At 39.8% G+C, this 25,380-nt stretch overlaps 1 protein-coding gene across 3 annotated transcripts in view; it reads left to right on the top strand.

Annotated features, from left to right (window-relative positions):
• FNDC3B (fibronectin type III domain containing 3B) overlaps nucleotides 1–25,380 on the top strand; it is a 311,713-nt gene that overhangs the window by 194,397 nt on the left and 91,936 nt on the right. For all 3 annotated transcript variants that reach the window (XM_054580585.1, XM_054580576.1, XM_054580593.1), the window contains exon 7: nucleotides 21,550–21,608. In XM_054580585.1, the coding sequence (XP_054436560.1) occupies nucleotides 21,550–21,608 (59 nt within the window). The remainder of the gene's footprint in view (nucleotides 1–21,549; nucleotides 21,609–25,380) is intronic.

Genomic DNA, 25,380 nt, shown 5'->3' on the forward strand with positions numbered 1-25,380 from the left:
TGGTTATTGGTGCCATAACTCTTTAGCTATCAGGGGTTTTTTTAGCTTTTTTAAACACACTGATGCCATTAATATTATTTACTGCTCACACTGTCATCTGTGAGAGGATGACTTGAATTCGATTGTAGACAGTTTTTAATTTGAAACTGTATTTTGATGTTATTGAAGAGTCTTATGTTTATGAACTACTATTCTCCATAGATTTCACAATCTGGATTAAGTGGACTTGGCAACATCTAAAGTGTCATTCTTGAGGGCAAAGCTGTCTTTATTAAACTTGATAAGTCGCTACTGCATTAGTATTTTACAAAGGAAAATCTATCTTTTAGGAAGTATAGATACATGCATTATAAGATTTCTTACTGATTTGCCTGATTCTGCAGTGCACACCTACCTGTTTTCTCCATCATCTCTTTTAAATAATTTCAAGGTCATTGGGTTACCATTCTGTGGTCATACTACCCATAGCTGGAATGGGAAACAGTAATATTTCATCCATTATCCTCTGTACTTAAACTTTCAGAACTTCAGTTTTCTGAACTTGATAGCCTGTGGGATGTGTTATAAATTCTCACTCATTCTTCTTCTCCTATTTTATTCTTTTCTTTGTTCCTTGCTTTTTAAAATTCTCTACTCTCTCTTTTTCTTCACCACGTTGTGTACCTGGCTTCCATCCCCCTGCCATGTCTGTCACTGCTAATACTACAAATGGACTTTGAAAATCCAGAACTTTTTATTTGTTCATTCATTCATTTATTTGCTACCAGCAGAGTTAAATTTTTCCTCTTTTCCAGTGTCAAGAAAGAGTAAGAGAAAACTGAACACCAAGGAATGCAGATGATTCATCCACTGTAGGCAGCGTATCAAGAGTGATATTTTGAGGGCGCAGAGGATCAGCTAGTTATGTGTTGAAGGCAGGATATACTGGATTTTATAAAGTCGCCATGAAATAAAATGGAATAAAGTTACAGTGCCCTAGATGTTTACTTGAAATGGTGACTAGTCATATTGATTAATGCTGGTGAATGAGACACCAAAATGGAAAATAAGCCATTCCTAGACAAGTGGTAATCATAGGTGACAATTATGTTAATTATACTTTATTTAGGTGGCGGGTTTTCTTCCTGGAAAATTACTTCTTTTTTTTTTTTTTTCCCCAAGAGAAATTTGAGGCATTTGACAATTGGATATTTTGTGGAAACTTGTGTGTAATTTTTCAGTTTTCTCCAATTTCATAAGTCTCCAGGGGATATTTTCAGGCCTAGATTTATGTACATAGTATCTGCTACCAAAGGAAAGTTTTCCCATCCAGCTTACTGGAAAGCATTTTATCTGTCTTTCTACTACACTGTTGTGAGCAGATATTCCCTCGGTATTTTTGAACCATTTTAATGCACAAGATGGGGAAACCAGGACATCAAAAGAAAAAGATTGGCATTAATTTCTGAGACTAGGAAACTGCATTTGAACAGAGGTAAATGTCCACAAGCTCAGTCTTTATTATCCCTGTGCTAAATTTGGGATAATCCAGTGTGGCGACCTAGTCACTGTCAGGCCCCACAAATGTAGTAGCAGATTTCAGTTCTGTATTACTAGGAGAATGGATTTAAAAAGTTTATGATAAACTCTAGCACAGTCCTGGCACATATTAGGAGCTCAGTTCATTTAATTTGGCTTGATTTTCTTTTCTGTATTCATACTGAAATCGCTGCACAATGGAGCACATCTCTGATAGGCTGTTAGTTTCCTGTGACCAACATTCAGTGACATACCACAAAGTCAGTGCTATAAAGTACAGAAAGTTGTTTGGCTAGTTCTGGAGAGAATCTGGAGAATACAGTTTGGAGGTCAGAATCCCAAAATCAGCGTCTCTGGGCTGAAATCCAGGTGTTGGCAGGGTCAAGCTCCCCCCAGAAGCTCTAGGGGAGAATCTGTTCTTTTCCTCTTCCAGCCTTCTCTCGTGGCTGCCTCATTCTCACCTTCAAAACCAGCATCTGCAAATCCCTCTCTGCTCCGTCCTCACACTGCTTTCTCCTCTGTGCACGTCAAATCTATTGTACTTCTTATAAGAACACCTGTGATTTCATGCAAGGTCCACTCAGATAAAACAGGATAACTTTCCCATCTCAGCATTCTTAATGCAGACGCATTGCAGTGTTAGATAACATTCACAGGCTCCAGGGGTTGGGGGCACTTTTCAGCCCACTGCAGGCTACTTCTGGTACCCCGCAGCGAGAAACCTGGCCAGAGCCAGCCCACCGTCCTCCACAGTGTTTAGGTCTGATTGACATGTTACCACACTTTGCTTAGCATGCGTCACAGGCTTTTCAGTGGGTTACAATTAATACAAATATATAAGAGCAGCACCAAGTACCTGTCTCTAGTGGTACCGTAGGTCAAGAAACGTTTAGCAGAGCCACCTCCTGTAGCAGATGCATCAGGGAAATCTCTGCAGAGTAAATTAAGCTAATTAAGGCAAGTCGATTGAATTCTGTAACAGTTGATCACTTTAACTCTGGAAATAGAAGTAAGCTATCTTGTGGGCTTGTATATATATATATATATACATGTACAGTGGAGGATATGTATTTTCAGGACGTATTTAATGGAAGCTAAATGTCAGGTAAGTGTGTGTGTGTGTGTGTGTGTGTAAAATACATAAGTGATTTGTACATAAATGTTTTATGTATATACATATATAAAAATTCCTTTTAAGATATGAATAGTGGAGCTAATGGCATTTCCCAAGAAGAAGTGAAAGGAACCTCTCTAATTTGGAAAATGTATCTTCAAAGAGGAAACTAAGATAGTTTTCACCTGGCATGAAATAAAACGCACAAAGCTTTCAATATAATTCTTAATGAATCTAGTGATTCTGTAATAATTAACAGTCGTTACAGATTACTCCAAGAAAATTCCATAAAAAAACTGATGCTTGTTAGCCGTTTACTGGAGAGCTACTGCTATCAATTTGGGACATGTGTTCTTTCCTTGACAGCAGTTATCTAGGTGGGGTTTAATGATCAGTTTAATTCTGGAGATGGACCCTAAGGTAGCATGAAGGTGGTAAATTCTAAAGTCCTGTTATCTGCCTTGCTATGTTTTTAATAATTATTGCCTGATGTAATGAAATTGTGTCTTTAAGATTCCTTTTTTACCCTTGCCATGGGTGTTTTGCCTAAAATAGACAGAAGATTTTAACTACATACATGATAATACTGGGTTGGCCAAAAAGTTCGTTTAGTTTTTTTCCATACAATGGCTCAACTAGTGTTTAGTTGCCTTTAACTTCATTTGAAACAATTCTGTTAAGTTGTATTATGACAGCTGTCATATCAGCGTGCATTAAAAAAAATTATCCAAACTGGTGAATTTTTGTGCAGCCACTTGAATGTTGAAGATGGAAGAAAATATGCAACATTTTCAATGTGTTATGCTTTATTATTTCAAGAAAGGTAAAAACACAAGGGAAACACAAAAAATTATTTGTGCAATGTATGGAGAACCATTAGGGAATGTATGGAAAACCATTAGGAAAAAAGAAGAAACTCTGCACACCTCCTTCAATGTATGGAGAAGGTGCTGTGACTGACTGTGTCAAAAGTGGTTTGCAGAGTTTCTTGATACTACAGACATTTTGGCCAAATAATTCTTTGCTGTGGAGTTGTCTTATGCAGTGGAAGATGTTTAGTGGCACCCCGGCCTCTGCCCACTAGAAGCCAGTAGCGGGAGATAGCCAACATACTCAAAATACCCAAATCAATAAAGTTATTGGTGAAAATGAAAAATGTGTCCTTTAGTTTATGGAAAAAACTAAGTGGACTTTTGGGCCAACACAGTTTTTGAAATCAATTAAGATTCTATCCTTTCCCAAAATTCTATGAGTCTATGAAATTGGTAGAGATATATGTATAGGTAATCAAAGTTAAGTATATGTAACCTTATCATTTACATTTCAGCCATCATTTGCTTGGATGAACAAAGTAGTCAGAACTCTGTATCTACTGTGTGTTTCAGAAGTTTACTTGGACTGCAATGATAAGGAGTCCTAAAACAAGAGGTTGAGGAGAGTAATAAAGTTGGGGCACATGAAGAAATAAGAAAATAAAAGGAAGGAAAAGTTTTGGCCAAACACGAGAACTTGGCTGGGTTACACAGTATGAACCAAGGTGATATAAGATTGCACATGACAGAAGGCAATAGGCGCAGGTGCCAGGATAGTCAGTGGAAAGTTAAGAAATGGAGGATAAAGTTCCCCTCCAGTACCCTGAGTCTTCCCTGTAGCCAGGTTCAAGCTCTATCAGATGTGCTAGTTTAGTGGTATTGCGGGGACTTTAACAAGGGGGGAGAGAACCTGAGGGCACTGTGCCATGTTTCCTCTCTAGAATAGCTTCTCCAAGTCTGTCTACTTAGGCCATTTAACTTTGTGTTTAGTTATAAGCCTTCAGTTTTAGCTTCTTACATGTTTTTTTCCATAAGAGTATTGATCACTTACAGCATATACTATGCCCTGCCAGTACCTTTTGCAACCAATTTAAGTGAGCAAAATAAAGGAGTTTGGGAAAATCCATTTAAGTATGTCTGGTAAATTGTTTTACTATTTGAGGACAGCTCTGGAGACTGAAATACATTTTCCACTTAGTAGAATTTGGCTTTTTTGTGAGCCACAACATTCATGGAAATATGTTGAAATCTTAAATGTAGAGAATATGACTTACTGCTTACTGCTTTTGGTATAACTTGCTGTCTAGAATAATGTTACAGTCTATACTACAATATATCTCTGATCAGCAGCATTCAAAACAAGGATGACTTCAGACTACAATGAAGCATGCATTTCATGATTTAAAACTTTCTTCCTGTTTTGCATTGCTTAGATTGGAGAGCAAGTATGCTACAAACCCATGCTTTTCTATAGGTCTAGAAAATCACATTGATTATCGTGAAACAAATAGTTAAGTTTCTGTGTATCTAAAATACATTTCATTAAATGTGACTTTTCCCCTAAATTTCCAGTATCATTGGAGTGCTTATTTTTTGAAAGTCTTACTTTTTTTAGAGTATTTTAGGTTTACAGCAAAATCAAGAGGGTACAAAGTTTTTTCCTTGTAGCAGTGTTGGTTTTTAAATCCCTGTTTGTACATGTGCACCTGTGTAGAGATTTTATTCACTGAGTTGGTCTCTCTGCTTTCACTTGGGTTTCTGCACTATTCATTTTTCGCACAGTAGCCAGGGGATCTTGTTAAAACCCGTGTTTTCCTTCTGAACTTAGCTTAAAGTGCAGACTCTTCACGCCTCTCTCAGAGTTCTGCGTCAGCTGCCCGCTCTGCTGCCACAGCTCCTTCCGGCCCCTCTCCTGCTCTCTGGGCGGTAGACCCAGGGCTTTCTTTCCAGAACTCCGAAGTGCCAGGCCCTTCCTGCCCCAGGGCCTTCACTCTTGCTGTTTCCTGGACCTTGCCAGTTCCCTTGCTCCTCATCCTTCCTGAAGTAGCCCAAATGCTTCAGAGCCAGAAAGGCCTTCCCTGACTGTCACATCACATCACCCTTGAAAAAGCGCTCTTCATGGCACCCACTATTTGCTGACCTCCTAATGGTTGTTTCATGTATGTGTGTATTGTCTATATTCTCCCACCAGAGTTCACCCCTTGAATGTACAGGAAACGGAATGGCATCAAAAGGTCAAGTGCAGAGCTCATTCAAAGGGACTTGCAGACAGCTTTTATAGATAATAAGAAATGCTGAATTTTGTTTTTTATTTAAAATTTTTCATTTTATAGGCCTTGCTTGGCTTAAAATACCCAATTCCAATTACAGTTGGAAAGAGTTACCAGACAGGTGGCAGAAGTCCTATATTTCCTTTCTGCCAAATAAAAGTAATACTTTTATTTCGTCACTGCTCCACCCCGCCCACCCCCCACTTTTTTGTTCAGGGAGAATTAGCCTCTTTCGGTGGGTACAGAGTCGCTTTTGGCAATCCGCGATCCTTTCGGCTACCATTAGCTCTTAGCCCTTGGTAGAACCTGCACTTTGTGTTTTCCCCTTTCCGATTTACATTGAGCTTCATGTAATTCATAGGAGAACTTCACCCAGAAACTCTTGACTGCATGGCAATAAAAACACTTTGGAATATTAAAACAGTCTTATATGGAAACCAATTCAACCTTTTGTTTGAAAGTATTGATTTCTCCCAGAGTTTGGGACTTTTTTTGGACAGCAGCTCTTAGTAGTCTTGACTCTCTTAGCACTTTTATTAAATCATCTTTAAAAAATGGTATAACTTTTGTATTACTCAGCACCTTTGGCAGTCAGAATGGTTTTATATGTTCTTATGTTGAAAGAGGAGATGAAAATACTCTTTTTCTGATTATAGGGACACGTTGTAGAACCTTTCTGGCCACTTTGTACTAGCTCTGGGGACTGTTTGCTCCCTTGTTCCCACTTGGCCTCTCCGCCCGGGGCCACCCCCACTGGTCGCCATGTTCTCAGGAGGGAGCTCTTAAGGAAACTTCAAGTCAGTGCCAGAAATAAAAATGGGATTCATCATCTTCCAAATGTTAATAAAATGAGAGATAGAACAATAGGTTCTACTTTGAGAATTATTAATGGAGACTCCGTATACATATGAAAGCATTCTCTACCAGATAGTACATTGACATTTTGAAACCAGGGTGAACTCTACCACCTTGGTTCAGAGAGCCCTCCTCTGATAGCATTCTAGGAAGAGACGCCTGTGGCCTGCAGCCGGGGAGATAGGCCTGTTCTGGGCGGGGACATCTGAACCGGAAGCAAATCCTAGCCCCTATGATATTTGTCACCTGGGTCTAGATCACCACTGGGTTTAAGCAGAGGCCTATAATTCCAGCTTTTCTCAAAAGATTTCAGCAGTCTGAATGAAAGGTATTATAAACACATCATTCAGGAGATATGACGAGCCTGTTTGCCAGGAAACCAGCTTGTCACCAAGCTCAAAAGCCATAAAGGAATCATTCTGAGGGTAGAGGATGGAAAGCTATTTCGACATTTAAAAGTAATAAAACAAAATACCATGAGTCCTGCTTGTATCTTGAGGAAAATTTGGGTATTTTCTCTAGTAAAATACCTTTTCTGTTCTTGGCTTGAGCCATGATGACCACCTGTATGGAGCCTAGCTAGGAACCACTTGAAAACCATTAGGAACAAAGCAGCTGAGCTTTGTGACAATGGTGAGCAGTTCACAGTGCCAGGAACTTGTCTCTGGTTGGTGACCAAAAGGCAGACACTAGGGATCAGAGTGGGGAGGAGGACTGACAGCTACAGAATCCATAACCTCATTGTAGACACAACTGGACATAATTATTTTTAGATGGTGCCTTTTACAAGTTTTGGGGAAATTTTAATTTCAGATTTCAAGCTCATACTCTTTATTTGAGCACTTGCGCTTTGCTGGACAGCCCAGAACCCTAAAAATTCAATGTGATAACCTTGGAACCTCCTTGATTTCTTTCTTCCCATTCTTAGTCTCTCTTCCCACTTCCTTTCACTCTTCTGAAAATTAACACCTGCCAGCGAAATCAACTTTATGCTGCTTTCACTGGAGACTGGTGTCTAAAAATCAATCCTGGCACCTGATGTAAAGTGAAATTTGGAAGACGCCTGGATTCTCATGGAGTCGTGCAGGCTGAAGTTATTAAAGAGGATTAGGGACCACAGCTGGTGAGCAGATGGAATGCTTATAATTTCACAATCTTTAGGTAGCTGCAAAGCCTATTTGCTTTTTCTCTAGGTCATTTCACTTCATCCTGCTGGAATATAACCCTGGTCAAATGTGATACTTTAATTGTTGTACCTGATGAGTAGGCACTCACATAGGTGACATCATTTCTAATTTTGGTCATGCAATTTCCTGCTCAATTGCATTTTAGTAACCACTATTTAATAATGTACTTAAAAGAAGCTTAGTAGATGGGGAGGAGAGAATAAGACTTTTACATTGTATTTAAAATGTAGAAATGAAGACTAGTTCACAATACTAACAATGTGGTGCAATTACATTATGATGAAGAGTAGCTCACAGTAACTACAACTAACAGTTCAACTCTGCTGCTCAAAGAAGCTCTTGAATCCATTTCCTTGGCTCTTTCTGTGTATCCATTCTGCATACAGTCAGCCAAGTCACCTAGCCCAGCTGCCTTCAGCTGCTCTGCTATCTAATCATAGACAACTCCCCTTCCTGCCCAGAGTTCTCTTCTCTGTTTGTCCTGGCTTATTAGAATCATGTTGGGGCCATATACATGTATAGAGCCGCTATTAGCCTCCCTAGAAGCACAGGCCTGGGCCACACTCTTTGCTCCTTTGGTGTTTCTTCTTCAAAACAAAATGTTTGTGAGACTTTTGCTCAGTGGCTGTAACAGAAGGGCAAATTAGGAACTTTACTAATACGAAGATATTAATTAATACTTGAGTGCTTGTTAACTTTATCCAAAGCCAGAATTGGTGTCCACTAGACATCTTAGTACTTCTTTATGCTTACTGAAAGACTTCAGAAAAATGACTGCTCTACTTTTAAGCTAATGCTGAGAGTCTGAAAGTGTGGAAAAACAGCTGGAGCCATAAAAAAGCTGAGTAGTCTGGATACACTCTGTACTAGCTGACATGGAAGAAAACAACACGCAGATAATTCAGGTGGTACCACACAGCAAACAGCTGTAGTTTATGGTCCACCATAGTCCTTGTTCTTTTGGAATGAGTATGTGCTTCTTCTCTAAAGCCACGGTCAGCTGCAAAAATGTTACAACGTGTTTTGGAAGCAATTACTGCATAATAGTGTTCTAGCCTCAAAACATCAATATATGTGGGGCGGGGGAAAGGGAGAGAATACTGTGTTACTGATGCATTGGCACAAAGTAGTCTGTAGAATTATCATAGGAAGTGGTCTTTTTTTGGATCAGCTTTTCAAATGATTTTCAGTAGCTTCTTTTTGGACTTCTAAATTGGCCTTCTGTAATTGGATATGACCTCATATGGAAGCAGTAGCATAAACACATTAAAACTTCAGTGTAATTATTTTGTACTGAACCAAGTGGTCTAGCTATCCCTTCAAGCTGTAGATTTGTTTCTCTTGCATAAGTAAAATTGTTTTCCCAGCCTTCCCTTGTTCTGCTGGGAGCATAGGAGATAAGAGGATGACAGGATATTTTAAAAGTCCTCTGAGAAGAAATCAAGTTTGATTGAGAATCAGAAGACCTAGGGTTGATACTGGGTTCTTCTAGATTTCCCTGAATGATCTTGACCAAATTCTTAAAATCTCTAGTTTGTAGGATCTGTATCTGGTAAACGGGAGAAAATAATACCATATATGTATTTGCATATGAATGATAATGTGGATTAGATTACTAGGGCTGCCATAACAAAGTACCACAAACTGTTTGGCTTAAACAGGTATTCATTGTCTCACAGATTTGGAGACTAGAAGTCCAAGATCAAAGCGTCTGCACATTTGATTCCTTCTGAGGGCTGTGAGGAGAGATCTGTTCCAGGCCTCTCTCCTTGGCTTGTAGATGGCTGCCTCGTCTCTGTGCTTCACAGCATCTTCGCTCTGTGTGGGTTTATGTCCAGGTTTCCTCCTTTTAAAAAATACAGTGTTACTTTGGTACTTGTCATTAATTCGTTCTGGAACTCATGACAGTGGCCGGAACCAACAAGTAGTGAAAGACGAAGCATTTTCATTTGTTGGGGCAGCGTCGTGACTCCTACAAGTTCTAGCAAGTGAGACAAATTCCAAGCAAGCACTGAGTGCTGAAACTTTTTTTTCTAGTCAAAATTTGACAAGAACAGGGCTTGATGAGTTCTGAAGCTGATGAGTACCCAGGTATGACTGTACATTAGTCATATTCGGTTCAGTCCCACCCCAATGACATTATTTTAACTTAATTACCTCTGAAAAGACACTGTCTCAGAGAGAGTCACATGCTGCAGCTCTGGGGGTTAGGACTTCAATACATGGATTTTTAGAGGAATGCAATTTAGCTGATTAATGCATTACAGAGGACTATGTAATGATATTACTACACTATAGTTTATAATTCTTTGAATTGCCCTGGTTGTTCAAAATAATTTAATAAAATTTATTCCAATGGACACATTGATAGGGAAAAAAAAAAGTCACACTTTTCTTTTTTAAAACCTAAAACTTAAGATTGACCTGTGTCATCATTCCTTATGGTGAATTTACAAGTGAAAACATAACATTTTTACTCCATAGGAATAAAATGAAACTGTGTGTACACACCGTTCTCATTACTATCTCTTAGGGACACCTTTTTTATTTTGATTTTTATTTTTTGACTCTTGCTCTGGAGGGTTGCTGGGGAGTTTATTGGGAAGGTGTTAGCAGGAATGGGTGAGTTAAATTGCTTATCACCAATAAGATTAAACAAATCTAAATTAATCTTTTGCTCAAGGGTCAGTAGACTTGCTTGGAAGTCAAAGTTTGAGCAAATGGCAGTGTTTTACTGAAAAGTGTCCAGCTCTGCTAGACGCTTGCTACAGGTGGTGAGCCATAGGCAGAGGCCACAGTAGAGCCAAGTAGGACTTTGTGGGCCTGGGATAGCAATGCAAAGAATGAGATCCCTCAGTGGAAAATGCTGAGCTTTTCGTTCACTGGGATTGCAATTGGCGGACTGCTAATTATGGGAAGAAAGGCAACCAGATGGTCACATACTCCTAACCAGAAGGGAAAAAAAGGGTAGTCAGGGCAGTTGGAAGCATGTATTAAGACTGCAACAAGGGAGACTTGCAAATACTTTTGCAGGTCAAACTTTTCTATTTGGCTGAGTAATTAATTGCTAAATAGGCATAATAGAGTCATCTCAAATGGTTCTTTAGAGACGCATGATTTGTACACACAAAAAAACTATTGTGGAACAGGAAAGCTGGAAAACAACTAACTTGGCTAAACAAAACTAAGACATTTTAGCCTCTAAAAACAACTTTGTGCATTCTGACTTAATTTTCTGAAATAAGATTAGTGTGTGGCAGATTAAAAAGTTACCACTAGTAGATAAAATGCTCCATTCTTCTCCAGGATACTGTCCAGAGTGAGATCCAAGAACTTTCAATTGCTTAATTAGTAATGTGCGTAGCTGCATTTTTATCGTCCCAGCAATTGTGATGGCATGATAGAGGTTTTTTCCCAGGCTGACTGTTAGTTTTGGCTGTAGAAATATTTCCAATTCACACCAAATTAGGGTTCTTATGAATTTACTTCATAGGTGCATACTGGTTTCCTGTGCAAAAATATACCTTTACAGATTTTGGACATGGTTTTGTTATAAAGTGTTTTTAATATAATAATTTGATCTATCAAGATGTCTTCCCTTACAATTCTCCCTACCATGATGTCTATCCTGTGCTTGGTCTAAACACTTAGAGACTAAGAGGATAGTATGTGCATTTGTGGGTAGTGTTTCTCTGAGCATTGATTCAGTCATACACTCAATAAATGTTTCTGTGCCAGGCATTGAACTAGGCCCTGCAGAATCAGGGACACCCAGAACAGATGTGATTCCTGTGCTCATGAAGTTTACTTCTGTCATTTTGAATAGGAACATGCTGCGGGATATGTACTTAAATGTGGGGAGGAGAGTAGGGTGTTAGGGGAGAATCCGTCTCTCAGCAGAGGCACGAAGGATGAGAAGAGCCAGGCAGACCAGGAGGGGAGGGATAGACTCATGTGCATATTCCATACTGTCCTCCTACCCTTGCGTCACTTAGATTTGTCTGTCATAAATTAACTGTTTACATTTTGGTGTATTATAATAGGAACTTTATCATTATAATCTCCAGGAAATTATTTTAAAGTCATTTGCCTAGAAGTTGACAAATTTTAATGTAATTGTGAGAGCTATATTTTGAATCTTTTTCTCTCATTCATTCCTTTTTCATGTTCCTCCACCCCCACCCCAACTTTAGGGTAGGGGCATCTCTTCTATTTTTTCCTCTGCTATCTTATCTTTTATAGTTTCCTCTTGTGCATTTCTGTTTCTTGCCCAGTTTGGTCTATGACCCAAATAGCTGATTTTGCTTATGGGTCCCCCCGCCCCCGGGCCTGATGAGGTCACTGTAATCTAGGGGTTGTACGTATACCTCAGCTTTGAGGAGATAGATACCAGTTGAGAATAATGTGTCATCTGCAGACTTTGAAATGGAGGGTATGGCTGGTAAAGTATGCTGGTTTGGGGTATAAATGTAATATTCCAGTTTTCAGATCTTTTAACTGCATTTTTAAATATACATGCAAAAGATATTATTCAGGCCTGGGACTATCATGTTTTGAACAACAAAGGCAGCCCATTTAGACAATATAGATGCCAACTGTGTGGCTCAAGAGTCCTTTATTTTATACAGAAAACTGAATAATGTTATAAATGATTTAGAATGAGACAGGAAGATCAGTACATGTGACTTTGGTAAAGAGTTATTTGCTTGAAAACAACTCATGACTTCTTTCATGTTGACCTTGGATTTGTTGGGATATCAGGTCCTTGGACAATTAATTCTGGAGAAAGATCTCTCTTCGATAACATCCTCCATATAGACACTCCATATAGAGGGGCTCAATCTAACTTTTCATTTTAGTTTATTTTTCAGTTTGATGCATTTAGCACACAGTCCGTTTTCTTTTTTGGATTGGAGCAGATGGTGCTGTCTCTTTTGATTATCTGTTTTTTAAAGGGAAATGTTGATTAGGAGAAATAAGAAATGAAACATGGCCAGATTAAATTGAGAGCAGAAATTACACAACCCGAGAAGAGCCAAATGTTTTCTGTGTTTTTCTACTTAAAGTTTACTATGGTTCATTTTTAAGTTTATAGAGTTCAAGTCTGCTATATATTAAAGTGTCACATAAGATGGCTCTTGGTTTATTGGTTTGCTTTGTTTTAACTTCAATTTCTAAAAGATACAGGAACCAGAAATATTTAGATTTTTTTCCCTTCTAGTCACATTTAAATAGGAGAATCTTTGGGTAATTTTGGCTAACTTCTACTACTTCTTAATGGTACTAAAATCTCTCAGCTATGGTGTGCACATTTTCTCATAGTTAGCCAAGTTGATCTTAAACCAGAATATTTAACAGGTGTTCAAAGCAGAAGTCTCAAAGAAGTGGACAAAGAGGCACAGAAAGCAGCTTAAAGGACTTCGCACTGGCCACATTTGGGACAATTTTAGCATCCAAAAGAATGATGGCACCTGGGGTATTACAAATTTTATTGAACTTAAAAAAAGAATCCATGAGTTAATAGATAATGTGAGAGAGGGCACTGATACGCATAGGAGAGATGATACAATTAGGAACATCACCACCTTGCAGCTATTAATATAGGATCTCCTGGCAAAGATCATCAGTGTTTACTCTACCCATCATGTGAAAGAGGGAGAAGGTGCTTTAACAACAGAGAAATATGCTATGCGACACTAACCAAGTGATTAAGTCAAAGAGCTACAGAGAATTCTTGCTGAAAATTTTTAATCTGAATTTAATTATGAGGAAATAGGTCACACAATCCAGATAGTAGTATATGCTATAAGAAAAGCAGTCTACATGCTTCCAAAGGTATCCGCTTTAGGAAGATAATAAATATAAGGGATTTCTTATTTTCTAGATGTAAGGGGAGTAATGAAACCTGCCAAATAATGCAACGATGTGTTCCTTAATTGGGCCCTGGATTGGGGGTGGTGGGAACATTAACAACATTAGTAGAACAATTGGGGAAATTTGAATAAGGAATGTAGGTTAGATTTTATTTGATCCTTTTCAGATCTCTTGGTTGTGATGTGATTGTGGTTATGGCCGAGAAAGGGCCTTGTTATTAGGAAAGATATGCTGAAGTTTTGGGAGTGAAGTGTCATAAGATCATCCACTTCCTTTTAAATATGTTTGTATATATACAGGTAAAATGTAAGCATGCAGGTATAGTGAAATGTTAACAATTGCCAACCTAGCTGAAGGGCATATAGGTGTTCATAGTACTACTACTCCTTCACTTTTCTATAAATAAAAAAATAATTACAAGTCAGGTAATTTTTGAAAAACTTTTCATTTCCAAATTCTCTGGAAAAATAGCAACATCTGTCAACCTTCTAACCATGATCCTTCCTGGCAATAAATGATTGAATACTTAGCAGCTATCCCCTTTAGGAAGGGTGAGGGCCTAATCAGTTTTCCACAGTCCTTCCCTTTTGTCTGCTATGTCCACCTTCTTTTACTTATTGATGTTACCTCCCTGGTGGCTGTATACATTTGAGTGTGTACCTACATAGGTATCCTTTGCCAGTTTCCTGGGTGAGGTAGGTTGGATCATGGGTAGTAATGACTTTTCCATATGCCAAAATGCTGATGAGTTCTGTGGAGCCCTAGCCCTTGACATTAGCTCTGGATTTGATCTCCTTATTAGCCGATGAGCTTCACTAGATTTTACCGCCATAGACTTACTGTCTGTCATGATCTTCAAATACATATAATTTAGTCAGATTAGACATCAGTGAAGAAAATGTGGGTGTAAAAACTGTTCAAAATGTATAGGTGTTATAAATATGAAAATTTTCTTTCAGATTTCACGTGTTACAAAATTATGCTGCCTGGATTCTGCCTGTCGGTCGAGACAGTCTTGCAAAAGTATTGAATATGCTACTTGGAAAGTTTGCATTGTGACATGCCAAGCCTTAATGAAAAAACATTTTGTGGAAATGTTTATAGATGCCAGTGCAGAAAGTAGTGTATAAACTTTAATTACCTTTGTAAGTCGTTCTATCCTGTGTTTAAGTGATTGCCTTCCTGTTACACATCCAGGGAGGGTCCAGCCTTTTGCTGGATAATCATGGAGTTGAGCCTTCCCCCAAAATAAAAGAGCTATATCTGGCACTGGTTAGGGCTCAGCGAGCCCGTGAAACGGTTCAAACATGCAGAAGGACAGGAAGGGCTGGTGCTAGAGTCACACTGGCCAGGCCAGCAGATCTCCCTAATACTTTATCCGTTTTTTGTAGGGTTTTCATCCCTGTTGAATGTGATGTTCTTAAAAATACGAGCTGTTTTATCCAGTTCCATTCATATATATGACTTTTGCCTTGTGAGATAAACACAAGAATTTTTCTTAGCACATTTGACTGAGATGAATATAGAGTCTCCTAGTATTTCAGGTAGAACCCAATTTACCTGACGTCACAGAAGGCAGCTAAGAGGTAAACTTCGAATGGACCTGGGAGTCAGCAAGGGTATCACATCTGGTGCTTTCCCTTTTCATGAAGGACCCAGGCCTAGCTCTCCTGTTTTTTCCCTTTTATTACCTGATGTGTTACACAGCTTTTGTCCGAAAAGACCCATTTTGCCTACAGGTGGGTTAATGTGAACGTTACTTGGTAGGACCTTGCTCAGATTTGGGCCAGGAAAGAAAAGCATTCTTTCTACTAAATTCCAGAAATAGCAACAAAAACTCAGAGGAAATCAGCCTCCCTTATTCCATTTACATTCTCTAGCCATCCCTCTTTCCAGCCATGTACTCCACCTGCAAAAGGAATTCTTTAAGGCTCCAGAATCTGTTTGGAACCTGAGTTACCCTTGAAAATATTTTCCTAGACTGGACGTCAACTTCCCACAACATAGGTTCACCTGCCTGTTGTGCTTTTTTGTGTGTTAAGAGTCTGGTATTCCCTTGGCTATCTTTCAGAATTTCAAATAGACTAACCACTTAACTAGCTAAATGGCTAGAGACATTTGTCTTTGCATTTTTAGCATCAGGATGGTTGACATCTGAAGATATTTCTGGAATAGGTATCTTTGGGAGTAACTACATTGTCCTTATATTTTGCAAATTTATTCCTTGTGATTTTACACACTTTTTATATATTAACACTATTAAATGTGGATCATAATCACTAAGTGGAGGTTCTTCAGTAATTAATTAATCCTACGTTTGTATTCCTTTTTTCCCCAGCATAAGTATTACTCAAAACTGAAGATAGCTGATTTATTTTTCTGATTGGAAAAGCAATTTGAGCATTTTTAAGCTGTCTCTCTTCATCCCCATTTATTCTTTTCAGCATCTGTAGGCATTAACTGGATAGCCAGCTTATTCTTGAGTCATTTCTTTTTTAAATCTACAAGTGTTTATTTCTGTTCATTTAGTTTTTAGAATGAGTGTTTGCTATTGATTTTAAGCCTCTTATCCCCAAAATGGGCATGACCAGAAGCTGCGTATTTTTCCACGCCCCTAGTTTATTACACATAATTTGTTAAAGAGACTAACTAGCTAAGTCAGCTCCTTGGCACATCTGAGAAAGCATATTATGTTATGCTGGGCATATCTGTAAATGAGCCCCGTGGATGAGAACTAGACAGAAGGGTACGGAGGAATCATGCTGATGTCATTCCACTGGAATGAAGGGGCTGTTACAACCCTAAACACACTCTATAGCAGCTAAGTGTCGAGCTGGATTTCTTTTCTAAGAAGGAAAAAATGTGAAACAAACCAAAGAAGTAAATTGTGTTTATAAAAGGGGATATTTTAATTAGTTGAGGCCTTACAGTTATTCTAACAGTCTGAACTTAAGGTTCTTTTTGGAGCAAACATAAAAAACCATTATTTGTGGAAAGTTGAAATTTCACATGACACATATTCCCTCTATGTGTGTGGGGTTTTTTTCTTTTAAATGTATTTTCCTTGCTTGTCTATTTTTTTTAAGCTTTCCTTTGCTAAAAATGTTTTATTTCTTAGGAGATTTGCTTTTAGGGGGAAGAAAGACATAAGTCACCAAGCTGAATTCCCTCTTTCCCCTTTTATAGCATGTCCAAATAGGGGGGTTCTCTGTGGGGCATATTGAAACGAGAGGCTTCCATCTTACTGCCTTTTCAAGAAATTACCTCTCCCCAGCTGTGTTGAGATCTGCAAAACAAAATGCCCCTTTTCTGTTTGGAGCACTGTCCTGAGAGTGCCCTGAAATCCTTTATCACCTTCACTGCAAGCAAGAGCCTTTCAAATATTAAGAAGGCAGCAGTGTAAAAGGTGGGTCGCCCCATCCTCCCACTTCAGCTGGGCTCACACACATAATTGAAGTGGGTGGAAAAATGGTTTTAATCTGTTTAAAACTCATGGCCGCTTCCATGCCAGGAGAAAGACAAAGTTGGCCTGCAAGATTTGCCTCTGGGTAAATTAATACACGTGCTGCAAACCAGAGGAAAGAAGGCAGAAAAAGAACCTTGCCCTACAACCTTGCATCTGAACCTTGCATTTCTGCCTCTTCTCTTGTTCAGTTGTCACACACCAGTTTCTTAGGGGGATGAAAAACAAAAACATGGTTTTCTTTTTAACTTGATATAAAAGTTGTCCAAAAGGCAAATGATCAGAACTGTTCTTTTTTTATTTTGTGAAAGGATTAGCTATTATTTTTCTTCTCACTCACAATGTGGTGTGTGTGCGTGTGTCAAAGAGACAGAAAGAGAAAAAGAAAAGATGCGAGCAAGTAGAAACACACTCTGAAACATACTCTGTACAGTTGGCTCCAAAACTGTTTTGTGAAAAGAGTGACAATAATTCAAAGACTAGTCCAAGGCATAGCTAAACTTTGTGTAGGGAAAGCTAGGATAAGGTCTGAGTTAACTCAGCTATTTAGGTAGCAGAGTTATGAATTTTGGCATTTTCATATGAGTGTTAACTTTCATATACAAGAGTTTATTTTATATGTGGTAACTGTCGTTTTAGCTCAATTAAACAGACTTTATTTTCTCTTCTTGTCTGTGCAAATCGTGTGCCTGGCATTTATTTACTTTTTTCTCTTCGTCTGTGGCAGCACAAATGGAAAAGCATTAAATAAATGTGGTGGGAATGCATTTTTCCCTCGTCTCTCCATGTTCACAATTTAGAACCTTGAAGGAAAGAATAGTTTCAGCCTGGCTTTGATGCGGCATTTCTGCTGGGATAATAGGGTAACCATTGTCCTGACACTACCTTTCCTCCCCACGCCCTTCCCTTTTTACTTTTGATCTTCTCAGAATCCTTTATTTGTCTCCATTCATGGCCCAGTTTTTTTATTCTTCCTTTTTTCACGTACTTTCTCCCCAGCTCCAAAGGCCTTTGCTTTATTGATGTAGCAGCTTCTTCAGAGTTTTAAAAAGCACCAACAACACACTGTCTCCTGGGACTTAGAGGGTCTCGGCTCTTCCCTTCTCTTTCTCCAGTTCTCCTCCAACACCCCACCAGTCTCAGCCCTCTGTTCTTTTTTTCTCCACATTCTCGACCTTTTGACTCCCAGGTCTCTCCTAACGTGTCATGATGCAGTCGAAGGTTCCATCTGCTTTGGGACCTTATACTAGACTTGTAGTCTGGGGAAAGCACATCTGCCTTTTGAGCCTGTTTTCTTTTTGTTCCTCATCCTCATTCCTTAGTCAACAAAGACACTTGTGGTATTGTGCTCAGTACCGGAGATGAAAACTGCGATGTGCAAGATAGACTCCAGTCCTGCCTGCTGCTGTGAAACAGCAGAGAACATCCATCTTGTGAGGGATTTTGTCAAAATGGGCAGGATGATGGTATGTTGATGAGCACATGTAGGTCTGTTGCCTTTTGATATTACAGTAAGACAGACAAGGAGGGTCAGGCCCCTCCCTGGAAGTTGTGTTTGTCTTAGTCAGAACCTTTCACTTGTGTTACTGGTTCTTACCTGAAACCCATTCTTTTCAGTTTTATACAGACTTTTTTTCTCTTCTCATCAAACCTCCTTTCCCATTTTTCCTTTTCTACAAAAGTGTAACTATTGCTTTTTTCATCAGTGTTTGAAAGGTGGCTGGGGGAGGGGTCTCTGATTTTTCTTTTTGTCCTTTCTTTCATGTCTTAGATCTAGCACAAAGTCCTGAGGATTCTTCCTTTGCAGAGCTCTTTAATCCTTCCTTTCTTTGTTGCATAGATGATCATCTCTGTTCTAGGCTAACTCTTTATTCCCCCAAGGCTCGAGGCTGGCCTCTTATTCTTCTAAGATCCTTTCAATGAGTGACAGAGGGAAGCAGTGACCTTCAGCCAGCCCCTGGGACAGATCTAGCTATGTGTATGTTTGAAACCATAGGGTCTTTCAAATTCTAGAATAACTGGTGATTGAGAAAGTTTTGTCTTCAACAACTGAACCAGTTGTTTTTGACTGACACTTAACTTCTAAGGTACTCAATATTTATGGTTTACTTGGGGCTTCCAGAAAATGTGAAAATATATACACTTTTGACTTTTGGGTATGATCCATTATTATCTAGTTCTTAACATAAATACATTATTATAAATGAGCTTGTGACATTTGGTCTTTTGGAAGTGAGTTTTCTATTATAATTTTAAAAATATCATTTTGACTAGCTCATTTTTTTCCTCAACCAAATAAAGATAAGCATGCTTTAAATAAAATACAGTAGGGGGAAAAAATGAAGAACTGATCTTTTTATAGTTTAGGTTGGTGCCAGCTATAAATTCTTCTTCCTATTTTTTTTTTTTTTATATAAGCTTGGTTTATTGATTTAGTCAACAAATATCTGTTGAGCCCTGATCATGCAGGAACTGTGCAAGGTGCTCTGGGCTCAATGGCAAGCATGTCCTGCAGTAGGTGCCAGCAAACTGCAGACTGCTCTGTGGCCTGTTCTTTTGTGTGCTCCTCAAGCTAATGTTTTTTAACTGGGCCATAGAAACAAAGAAGAATGTGGCAGGCCTATAGGTGGCCCACAAAGATTAAAATATTTACTATCTGGGCAAAAAAGGAAAAGGGGATTAAGAGGTACAAATTATGAAGGAAATAAGTCACGGGAATGTAACGTAGAGCACAGAGAATGCTGTCCGTATTATCGTAATAATTTTGTTAAAGTGACAGAGATGGTTCCTGGAGTTATTGTGGTGATTACTTCATGAGATGTATAAACGTTGCATCTTTATGTTGTACATCTGAAACTAGTATGTCACTGATACTTTAATAAAAATTAAATTAGTTAAAATATTTACTATCTGATTATTTATAGAAAAAAAATTTGTCTGCTCTGGACCTATAGAATCTCTGCCTTCCAGAAGCTTATATTTTGGTAGAAAAGGGCAAGTAAGAAACAAAGGAAAAGATAAACAAGAGAATTAATTTTCAGGTTTTGATAACTGATAGGAAAACACTAAGTAGCATATGAAAATGACCACAGTGCTGGGGTGGGGACTGGGAGTTGAGATGGGATTCTTTGAAAGGTGACGTGGAAGTTAGACATGACCAGTGAGGATGAGCAGTCCTGTGAAAAGCCGGGCTTACTGACCTCTCACTTCTTAGTCTCACCTTCAAATGCCTGCTTGTCCACGGAGCTCAGCGAGATATTGGTTCCTAGGAAGCTTATAGAATCCTCTCTTTAGGATTTCATTTACCATAGCGTCTATTACATTGTAATTGTCTTTTTGCTTTCATTGTCCCTCCCAGCCCCACCCCTCTGACCCCAACTAGACTTGAAATATCTTGAAGGCAGGGACATATGTCTTGGTAATCATATACCTCTAGCATTTAGTTCATAAACTAGGTTCAACAGCTAAGTAAATCTATAAACTCAAAATTAGATTCCATCACACAGGTTTTAAAAGTCAGAAAGCTCCTCTAGCAAAACAGATTCTGAAGTTTGAATTCTGTCTCTTATCTTTTTTCATATATTTCCTCTTACCCCATTCTCCCTACTCCTAGCAATTGCCCCCCCCCTTTCATTTCTAAAACAATTCTTGTCCCTCTCCAAAACGTGCCCATTTTCCCATCTTATTAAAAGGTACCACCATTCATCTAGTTACGTCAAAAACTAGGGATTATTATTGATCCCTGATTTCTTCTCATTCTCTCGCGCCTGCCTCTCATATCCAGCCTTCAGCACTTATACCTCCAACACCAGGCCTGTTCTCACCATGTTCACTACCCTCCCAGCCCAGGCCCGCTCTGTCCTTCACCTGAACTGGTGCAGCAGTGTCCCGCCTGGTCATTCTGCTCCACCCTTACTTCCACCGGTCCCTTTGCCGTGCAGGGTCCAAGCAAGAGCTTTTCAAACCCAAAATAAGATCATGTCAGTTCCTCTACTTAATCACTCCAGTGGCTGCCCTTCCAACTTAGAGTAAATATTGAACTCAACAGCCTGAACTCACAGCCCTGCATGAACTGGCACCTGTCTCTTCAAACTCATCTCTTCCTTGAACTCAGCTTCTAGCTGTACTAGTATCCTCTTTCTCCTTTTCCTTCTTAGGGCCTTGGGTTCCCTGTTGCCTGTTGCATTATTGGGTGGAACTCAGTGTTAATCTAATCAGCTTCGTGAGTATGTGAGCCAATATAGTAGCTAGTTAGCACGACCACAGAGAAATCCCTACCTTGGAGAATCCCCATTCCTGACTGCTATTACTGTGTTTGTGGTACCAAAAGTTCATGGTAACAGGCAACTGACTGAATGATCACCCTTGGAAAAGGCCTTGGGGAAGGAACTTGACAACCTTATTGCCTTCTAACGGTATTAACTGTTTTTCTTTTCCCCCTTCTTTTTCCATGCAGAGTATGAGTTGGAAGTAAAGAGGGTGCAAGACATTCTTTCGGGAATAGAGAAACCACAGGTATGTCTTCTGGATGTCTCAGCATAAATGACACTTTCTTAAGTATTTCAAGTGTGCTTTTCTTTCACCACATAGTAGGTAAGCAAAAGGGCCCCTTCCCAATGCAGATTATTCATAAGCTATGAAATAGTGCTGCTATTAATGGAGCATGAAAATATAGAACAGAGGTTTTCTGTTTAGTCAAAATCCACTGAAATATCCTCTGTATTTAGATGTTCTGAATGCATTTAGGTATTCTTCATAACCTCCAAGGGTACAGCCACGCCCTACCTCCCTCCTCCCTGACCTCTAAGGTCTACAGAACAGTTTTCTTTCAGTAATTTCCTTTTACCTATGTAAAGGCAGTAATCATTTTTGAAAATCTGAGTAATTCCAGGTATTTTTCCAGGTAAATTTCAAAAAGATACTTAAATATTAGTTGAGAAAAACAAGTCCAAAATATTGAGTGTAATGGCAAGAAAAAAAATCGATGGGAGTGGTGATATTGCGAGGTTTTAAGCTTGATTTTGCCAGGTGCTCTGACACTGAAGTGCAAAATTCAAAATGTTGATTCAGCCTTTCATCTGAGATTAGAGAGCCAAGTTCTTGGAAGTTTTTTTTTAGCCAAATGGGAAAACCTTGATTCTTTCTGTGTTTGAAATACTGAGGCTTTTTAACAGAAGAGTCCAAACATGCCTCAGGGTACAGTACATAGCTGAGTTTGATTAAACCTAAAAGCTTGAGGTGTGTTGGACGAGGGGCACAATGGGGTACTTGTAGAGGAGTGGGATGTTGATGTTGCGTTGGGGAGTCTGTACTTAATCTGTTAAGGAGCAGGTTGCCATTTAGATTTTTTGAGCAAAGAAGTTGTATAATCAGGACTGTACTTTGAGGATGATCAAACAGTTGGCTGATGCCTTGGAGTGAGAGGAGGCTGGACTCTGGGAGACGTGTCAGGAATCTCTGACTATTGGGGTGGTGAGAGGCTGTGGGAATCAGCATTGGGGTGTAGCATCAGCCATGGCAAGGAGAGGGTGGATACTGGAGCCATTCTAGAGAGAAATCAATAAGGTGTCATGGCACCCGGGCTTTTGGGCTTAGAGGCCTCCTTTTAGAAGCCACCTCCTCTAATGTGGCTCCTTGATTGCTGTGTCCGCCCCCCCAGCGGGACATTCCATACAGTACTCAGTCCTACTAGCACTGCTCCAGCTTCACTGTGCCCTGCGTGTATTTAATGCGTCCTACTCCGTTTACTCTTTCCCTGGAATCTGTGAGTTCTCTAGAGTAGGTCCACGTTTCTGTCCTTTTTATATCTTCAGTGCCATTTTTAGACATGCGAGCCTTGTTTTACTAGCAGAGCATCCAGGAGGATAAACACAGTGGGCAATTGCAAGTGTCTGGTAGGTCAGTGTTGTGAGGAGCGGGGAGCAAGATATCAGTGGGGAGGTCACGTGCATGGGAATGGTCAAGTCATGGGAGTGGGTGATAGCTTTGGGGGTGGAGTTGGGGGCTGGAGTACAGAGAGAGACTGGAAAGGCTCGAGGGCAGAATCATAGGAAAAGCCTACATTTATAGTACAGCAGAAAGAAAAATACTCCCTGAGGAAAACAGAAGTTATCATCAGAGAGAGAAGACAGAGCAGCAGGTAAGTTGACGGACCCAGGTATAGCCTCACACATCTTCATATCCTTGTCTCTGTCATGTGTATACACACAATGTTTTCCTTGAATTATTCCTAGCCATTTCCCTACTGCAGAAGGGACAGCGTCCATGTTTCTGAGGATCATGTGGTTCTAGCAAGATAAAAGCAACATTGAAAAGTGTTGGTCTTTCCCTTGATTCAGCATTTATTAAGCACTTACAGTTTTTAGATCAGAATAGGCAGGCAGACTTCTTTATAGTGACGATATTAGGCAAAATATTTCAGGATTGTCGTCTCAGAGGTCAAATGGGTCTGACGAGGCTAAAATCGAGGTGTCCACAGGATTACATTCCTTACTGGAGACTGTGGGGTAAGCCTGATTCCTTGCCTTTGCCCCCTCCTCCCAGAAACTGCCTGCATTCTTTGGCTCGTGGCCTCTTTCATGCTTATGTCCTGTTCGCTGACTGTGTCTCTCATGCCTCCCTATTTCGCTTATAGAGTTGGGCCCAGCAAGGTAGCTCAGGTTAGTCTCTGCAGCACAGGATCCTGAACTTAATGACATCTGCAAGCTCCCATTTACTTTGCAGAGGAATATATTCACAGGTTCCAGGGATTACAGTGTGGACATCTTTGGTTGGGAGGGGGTGGAAGGGTGGGAATCATTATTCTGCCCACCACACCATCCCCTGGTCGCCATAATACACCTCGGCCTGGCGACAGTCCATTCCTTTCCCAGCCCAGTTAGTTAGTCTTTTACACAATTTTTCTCCCTTCCTTCCTCTCCCTCCCTCTCTCTTTTTTTTTTTCCAACCCACACCTGAGGACATGCTCATTTTAAGAGATGGGGAAGAGAGGGAGAGAGAGGGGGAGAGAAACAGTGATGTGAGAGAGGAACATTGATCGACTGCCCCTCGTACGCACCCCAACCAGATACTGAACCTGCAACCTAGGCATGTACCCCAACCGGGAATCGAACGTGCGTGCTTTCGGCCTACAAGATGACACTCCAGCCAATTGAGCCACACTGCCCAGGGCATGATTGTATCTTATTTAGCTTTGTGCTCCTCACACGTAGCACTGTCCTTGGCACGTTATGAACCCCTAACAAATATTTGCTAAGTAAATGTGTGGCAGACTGCAGTGGTTGCAGCTGGTTCCGGCAGGTGGGAAAAATGCCTGAAGACCAGCCAGCTTTAGATGAGGCTCGGCCAGCCTGGTGGAATGTGGGGACAGCCCCGTGCCAGAGCGCAAGGCAGAGGCCTGGAGGGAAGGGCCCGTGCTTTACAATCTGGTTCTCTGGGTTGGGGTCCAGCATGGCCATTAACTGTCTTGGTGACCTTGAGTAAATTATATAACCTCCCTGAGCCTAGGTCCCCTCATCTTTGAAAGGCAGGATAATAAATACCACATGGGACTGAGAAGCAAATTATATACTATTTGCAGAGTACTTGGAATGGAGTATGGAGTATTTCTTTATAGTTTATAGCATATCATTAGGCAAAAATGAAACTCCCTGCTACGCTCTGAAATGCGAAGGAGGGGTGTCTGGCCACCTTGCAGAGAAAGAAGGGCGCTGCAGAAAGTTGGGCACATGACTGTATAAAGCATTGTTGTTATTTTTTTTCTTCTTCTTTCAACCACATCTGGAAACACCTCTAAATAAAGGGCATAGATTTTGCAGATGATTTGTTTATTGTGTCAAAACAGTATTGAGGACTTGTGGATTTCAGTCATCCTTTTAGAATTTTGGGGATCCTGAATTAAGCAGGTCATTTACTTTTCAGAAACCCAGATACTGTAAAGATCCAAATATTTAGTGATTGAGTAAAACAGGGTACAAATAAATATACGGGATATTTGTCCTGAGACTAACAGTTAGGTACCTTGGGAACTGTACTCTCAGCCACTGCTATACCAGAGAAATAAGCTTAATATTATTCTAAGTGGTATAGGAATTAACTTCTGTTGGTACTAGCCACCTCCAACCTAGTGTGGTTTAATCTGCTTGGCTGGTGGTGCTCCATGAAGTCTTCCACATACCCCTGGGCTGTTTATTTTTAGGACATAAATAAATGTAACCTGAAATTGTGTTTTTCGCATTGTTTCCATCTGCTAACGTTTAGCTAATAGAAACAATTGATTTGTTGGCTC

Source organism: Pteronotus mesoamericanus, unplaced genomic scaffold (assembly GCF_021234165.1).
Source record: "Pteronotus mesoamericanus isolate MK-2021 breed Mesoamerican mustached bat unplaced genomic scaffold, CSHL_Meso_final contig_116, whole genome shotgun sequence".
Taxonomy (NCBI): Eukaryota; Metazoa; Chordata; class Mammalia; order Chiroptera; family Mormoopidae; genus Pteronotus; species Pteronotus mesoamericanus.